Source organism: Rhinopithecus bieti, unplaced genomic scaffold, assembly GCF_001698545.2.
Source record: "Rhinopithecus bieti isolate Rb0 unplaced genomic scaffold, ASM169854v2 scaffold_1624, whole genome shotgun sequence".
NCBI classification, from domain to species: domain Eukaryota; kingdom Metazoa; phylum Chordata; class Mammalia; order Primates; family Cercopithecidae; genus Rhinopithecus; species Rhinopithecus bieti.
Genome location: NW_016803776.1, coordinates 636,003 through 642,800, shown reverse-complemented (window position 1 = coordinate 642,800; position 6,798 = coordinate 636,003). Strand labels below are relative to the sequence as shown.

Here is a 6,798-nt window from a genome sequence, read left to right as displayed (position 1 = left end):
AGGAGGCAGGGAGGAGGCAAGGACATTTCAGGCAGGAAGAACATTACATGCAAAGATCTAAATATATGAATCAGCAACATATTTATGGAATTACAAGTAAAGTACAAAGTTCTTGCTAAAATATCAAAAAATAAAGATTTGTGATTAGGGGGCCAGAATGTGGGAGGTAAAGAGAGATACAGTTCACACTTTAGACAGGAGCCAGATCATGAAATGCTTTCTCTTTGTTTGTTTCTTCCTTCACAGCTTTTGGTATGCTCTTGGAGCAATTTATTAACCATATTTTTAATGCATCTCCTGAACAGGGTCAAAGCAATACTTGGAAAGGACTCTGAATTTCCTGATTTAAAGATACAAAAGAAAAATCTGGAGTCACATTTAATTTGAGAAGGTAAAGGAGTGGGTGTGCTACTGTATCAAATTTAATTTGTACAAAATCATCTCTGGTAACATTATTTTTTCTAATCTACTGCGTTTAGACTACTTTAGTAAAGCTTGATCTCCCTGTCTATCTAAACACTGATTCACTTACAGCAAGCTTCAGGCTAGCATTGGTCATATTAATACCCAACAAATCCACAAGGTGTTAGTTGCACATGATTTTATATAAAAGGTGAACTGAGATTTCACTCAGTCTACAGCTCTTCTCAGGCAAGGCGGCCAACCACAGGTGAGTCTTGGCATCTACAGTTTTCAAGTGGTGACAGCTACTTTTGAAATTACAGATTTGTCAGGACATGGAGGACAAAACTAGAGCTTTTCACTAGTGTTGTGTAGGAAATTTATGCTTATCAACCTGGCTTGTAAAATATGGTTAATATAATGTAATCACTGTTAGCAAGTAACTGACTTTATAGACCAGTTCTGAAATAGCCTCTTCTGAAATAGTTTTATTTTAAACAAATGTGGGCAAAAGCAAATATTTATGAGATTCTAAAAATGAAGACATAATTTTGTAGTATAGAATTTTCTTGGCCAGGAATGGTGGCTCATGCCTGTAATCCCAGCACTTTGGGAGGCCAAGGTCACAGGATTGCTTGAGCCTGGAAGGTCGAAGCTGCAGTGATTCATGATTATACCACTGCACTCCAGCCTGGGCAACAGAGCAAGACCCTGTCTCAAGAAAAGAAAAGAATTTTACTCTTCTTTTCAGACAAAAATAGTCTTTAAAATAATAATGGAAGAACAAATATGATCATCACAATTACCTGCTTCAGAGTAATCACTTTATGACAGTTAGCAATAAGATTCTAATCTTTAAATATTCCTCTGCTTAAATCATTATATTGGAGTTTTGATCTATAATATATTCCCACCCTGACTCAAAATTGAAGAAGGACAAGGAAAAATGTTGTTCCAAGAAACAAAGACGTAAGTAAAAATGCATAAGGAAGGGAAAAAACTTGTTGAAGCAAAATGTGATTGAGGAGGATGAGCAGACCAATTATTTTTGGTTTGGTCAGCTTACATAATGATTATCATTCTTTGGTTTCTCAGTTTCTAGTGGGCTTCGTTGTTTGCTTCCCAGACGAGGATGAAGACAGTCCAGTTTTGCTTCCTTTTCTGTTGCTGGAAAGCAATCTGCTGCAACAGCTGTGAGCTGACCAACATCACCATTGCAATAGAGAAAGAGGAATGTCGTTTCTGCATAAGCATCAACACCACTTGGTGTGCTGGCTACTGCTACACCAGGGTAGGTACTGTGCTTTGCTGGAAGTGAGGGCGTTGAAGGTCTGTATGAGGCAGGTTTCATTAGTTTCCACTTTATCAATATTTTATGTATTCTAAGTAACAGTCATGAGTCCTTTAGCCAAGACTGTCTGTGTTGTGATTGGGGTTAATGACCATGACATCAGTTAGCTATTTGGGCTTGGATTTGATTTGGGCAAATTTAGGAAAGCCTCAGATTTAATCTGATCAATTTGGTAATAGTCCAACTTGGCATTTATAGGAAAAAAAAAGTAGTTCTATGTTATGTTTTTACATATAGAGAGATAAACATGGAAATATACATATATTTAATCATAAAGGACCTACAATATTCTCATAAAGCCAATTTCTTTAACTGATGCTACATCTTTGACACAAAAATAGTACCAAAATATGTTTCCAAGTCACATAAAAACACAGACAGCCACTTATAAAAATTGTCTCCCTGGCCCTCCTAAATACAAATGCCAACAAACGGACTGTGAACACAATCAATTCTTGCAGACTGTTAAAACAAAAATGAATCAGCAAACCCACTCCCTTCGTTATAGCATTGAGAAAACCAAGACATAGAGGCATCAGCTGCTAGTCTGAGTTTGCACAGTTTCCTTGCATTAATGCAAGTAAAGATAATAGTTTCCATAGTGCTTTCTTTTTTCCCTGCAGCACCCCTAATTATTTATGCAGAATTTCATCCTATAAACTAAAATTGAAAATGGCAACTTTTTAATGAATGATACTTTATTTAATGGTAAATGAGTTTGATCAAACTCTATTTATTACACAATTTATTGCACTTCCTTGGGATATACATTTGGTAGGATGATACTAAACAGCAGCCCCAATTTGTTTACACAGTGTAAATAATTTTTTACACTGGAAAGAGCTACTACAAATAATTTCTACTTGGATTAAAAATTCTTATATGCAAACTGCATATCCTTTGAAACTAAGAACCCTGCAAAGTATACAGCTTTTAAGGGAGAAAAATGTCCACAACAAATTGGAATATTTAAAATCTTATGTGAGCCTTAGCAAACATGTTAAATTAATCACTAACATTTAAAATTATATATTTTTGACCTTTTATAAATACATCAGGACAGTGTGTTTTAAAATATTTTTTCTGAGACACTGGATGTCTTTGTTTATGGTTTGTCATTAACATAGCTTTCAATTAAATATGAGAAGTCAACTTAAAATTCTGTCACTTTTCATCATTTTCTATGTTAAAATTCAAAGTTCCTTTATAGTTTGAAAATAATTAATATTTTGATATTGCCATAGGAAGTAAGAAAAGGAATTACTTGTATTTTCTGTAAGATTTCGAGAACAATTTGGAAATGTAGAGAGCATATAGGTCATTTATGAGGTCATGTTTTAATGGATAAATGTTAGAGCAAGCAGTATTCAATTTCTGTCTCATTTTGACTAAGCTAAATAGGAACTTCCACAATACTGTAACCTCTCTTCTTAAACTCCTCAGGATCTGGTGTATAAGGACCCAGCCAGGCCCAACATCCAGAAAACATGTACCTTCAAGGAAGTGGTATATGAGACAGTGAGAGTGCCCGGCTGTGCTCACCATGCAGACTCCTTGTATACATACCCAGTGGCCACCCAGTGTCACTGTGGCAAGTGTGACAGCGACAGCACTGACTGTACCGTGCGAGGCCTGGGGCCCAGTTACTGCTCCTTCAGTGAAATGAAAGAATAAAGAACAGTGGACATTTCCGGCCACATATCCTTGTCCTGAGGGACCAAGATATTCAAAAAGTCTGTGTGTGTGCAATGCGCCCAGGGTACAAACCACTGGACCAGGGGATTGTCAGACTCTACTGATCCCTGGTCTACTGGCAGAGGGAACTCTGGGAATTTAGAGTCCTGGGGGCCGGAACTCCATCACCATTCACCTCTATATTCCTAGGTCTGATTTCATAAGGTTTAGTCAGTCTTACCTCATAGACTTGTGCATGGTATCTTCTTTAAAAATCTTAGAACTCTTCTCAGGCCATGCCTTTCTCTTAGGAGGAAATGTAAGCCTAGAAGGAGGAAGCGGTAATGGGAGTGGGTGAAAGAACTAACTGCTGCAGTCTTCTGGTAGACTGGGCCCTCTAGAGCAAGGTCAGCATCTTCAGCATCGTAGCCTCAATGCCTAGCACTCTGCCTGGAACTTAGTGAGAAACACAAAATGGCTTCTTTAGATCAGAAAGGTCAAGGGTAGGAAAATGCTGGAAGAGGATGTTTGAGGTAAGCTGATGAGGCTGCCCCCAGCCACACCAGTCCCATGAAAATAGTGGCATCAGTTCCACCTCGCCTCTCCTCCAGCACATGGAGTATTGAGACATGATGTATCTCTCTGAATTGTTCGGTACAGATGGGGAGTAACAGAGCTCAGCATTTTCAAGCTCTTACTACCAAGCCTGTTAGTTAAGGGCAAAGGAAATAAATTTTAATCTGGGGCTGTGGAAATTAGCCTGCCTCTATTCATTACTTAAACAAATTGATCACATGTTACTAGCCTCCTGCAAAACTCCTTTGTGAGATAAAGGAAGAAAACCAAACTATCTCACCCTGCCCTCCCTAGGATCCACTTCTTTGGAATGACAAAGGATTTGAAAGTAGGTTTGAAAGCAGTTTCGGCAATTTAATAAATATATTTAACTTGTCTACAAATATATTTGTGTAAACAAATAGCTCCTTTAGAAAGAATTAGCCTTGGGGGACGGGGGAAACTGCTGTTTTCTAGGATCGCGTATAGTCTACATTAATCTTCTATTTTATCCGTCCGTGTTCTCCCAAATCTGTGCTTTCTTTCAACAGGTTATATATTAAAACTATTTCATGAGTTGATTTCTTTAAAACATGTTAACTGTCTTAGTTATGTACTTGGTTTCACACTCATATTGTTTAATTTATTTAAATCTTTTTTTTTAATAAAGATGCTAGCCACCAGGGTCACAGGTTTGGATTGTTTTATGTACAAACAGATGACTTAGATATTGTGTATTTTATAATATTACTGGAATGAAATATTAAAATATAATTCCCAGTGTTTCTACAAATATTACTTTTCCTTATCTTTGGAAATATTAAAAATAATTTTGTTGGATTTCTGAAGTGTTTTGTCACTTAAATTTCCTGTCATTTTTTGAAGACTTTTTCTGATGTAATGGGGGAGAAGAAAAGCATAGAGAGAATCGTAGAGTGGGTGGGGACACTAGAGTTTCTCTAGTTTACTTCTTGAATTTCTGAGATAGGAAAATTAAAGCCCAGTGATATTAAGTGACCCACCCAAGATCATCACTGTCTTAGTCCTTTTGGGCTGCTATGACAGAATACCTTAGACTGGGTAATTAATAAACAACAGAAATTTATTGTTCACAATCTCTAGGCTGGGAAGTCCAAGATCAAGGTGCCAGCAGATTTGTTGTCTGGTGAGGGAGGGCCTGCTCCCTACTTCAACACTGGTGCCTTTTTGCTGCATCCTCATGTGTTGGAAACAGCAGAAAACTCCCTCAAGCCTCTTTTATAAGAGCACTAATCTCATATATAAGAGCTCCATTTTCATGATCTAATCACCTCCTAATGCTCCATTTCTTAATACCACCACAATAAGGATCAGGGTTCAACATGAATCTTGGAGGAACATAAACATTCAGACCACAGCAATCACAAAGACTGTTCGTGGCAGAGCCAGGATTAGAATCCTAGCCTCCTTGCTCTTAACCCAGCTCTCCTTTGACTACTCCACCATAAGAAGAAGTCATTTTGGTAAGGATTGAAGCAAAACCACAGATATTATTATAATAATCATCTCTGTCCATTCTAATCTGGTATTGGGTGTGGCTTATAGCAATGCATTGAAATTAGGGCTATATTAACAATGCTGAATAAGATGCTTTAAATTATAGCCTTTTCCTTCTTCCTGTAGTTTTGCAGACCAAAATAATAAACCGTCACATTATAGAGAGTAGAGGGCAATGGCTTCAGATTTATGTTGTCTCAATCATCTTAAGCAGATGTGTCATTTCGAACAAGTTACTTAAATTCTCTGGACTTCAGTTTCCTCAACTGTAAAATGGGGATAATAATATTTCCTGCTTTAGAGGTTTGTGTTCATGATTAATGAAATAATAGATATAAGGGGCTTAGAACAGTACTTGGCACATAGTAATTCCTCAATAAATATTAGTTGATGATTATCCCTTAAGAGAGACAATGCAGTGAAATGGTAAAGTCAGATTTAAGTTAAGGACAACCCAGCTCATACTCTTTCTGGTCTGAGCAAACTAGTTAACCTCTTTGGGTCTCACTTTTCTCACTTTTAAAATAGAGTAAAAATGGTAACTATCTCACCTAGTTGCTGTGCAGATTTAAAAATATAATGCAGGTAAAGCACTTAGGGGGCCAACAGAGCGATAATCCTGCTGGAGAGAGGTCCCTTTACCACTTAGTTCAAAAGGCCAAGGTCAAAATGCTAGTAAAAAAGCAGAAGTTTCTTCTTATGGCACTCCCATGCCAAATAGGAGTACACTCCTTTCTAAAGCAGCAAGAACGAAAACCTGTGAACCCTCCAGGTCAAGGCCAAGAAAAGGTCCATCTCCATGGGCTGCCATTTTAGTTGAAGTCCGATAATCCCTTCTCAGAACTAAAGTGGACATCTCCTGGCTCTGGGCAGTCCTCACACGACTTTAACAATTGTATGTCTAGGCTGGGTATGGTGGCTTATGCCTATATTCCCAGCACTTTGGGAGGCCGAGGCGGGCAGATCACCAGGTCAGGAGTTCAAGACCAGCCTGACCAATATGGTGAAACTCCGTCTCTACTAAAAATACAAAAATTAACTGGACGTGGTGGCACATGTCTGTAATCCCAGCTACTCAGGAGGTTGAGGCAGGAGAATCACTTGAACCCGGGAGGCAGAGGTTGCAGTGAGCCGAGATCATGCCATTGTACTCCAGCCTGGGAGACAGAGTGAGACTCTATCCCAAAAAAAGAAGAAGAAGAAAAAAAAAAAATCACCACAGGCATGAGCCACTGCACCCAGCCATGGAATTCCTTTAATTTTTTTTTTTTTTTTTGAGA

At 38.1% G+C, this 6,798-nt stretch overlaps 1 protein-coding gene across 2 annotated transcripts; it reads left to right on the top strand.

The window, feature by feature from the left end:
* Positions 1 to 643: 643 nt before the first annotated feature.
* On the top strand, positions 644 to 4,905 carry FSHB (follicle stimulating hormone subunit beta). 2 transcript variants are annotated; one of them, XM_017852696.1, is made up of 3 exons: positions 644 to 670; positions 1,529 to 1,693; positions 3,197 to 4,905. In XM_017852696.1, exons 2-3 carry the CDS (start codon positions 1,535 to 1,537, stop codon positions 3,425 to 3,427), a joined length of 390 nt encoding a protein of 129 aa, XP_017708185.1. In that variant the 5' UTR covers positions 644 to 670; positions 1,529 to 1,534; the 3' UTR covers positions 3,428 to 4,905. The 2 variants fall into 2 exon arrangements, with proteins under 2 accessions (XP_017708185.1, XP_017708175.1); XM_017852686.1 differs by having other exon boundaries at positions 644 to 700.
* Positions 4,906 to 6,798: the final 1,893 nt, after the last annotated feature.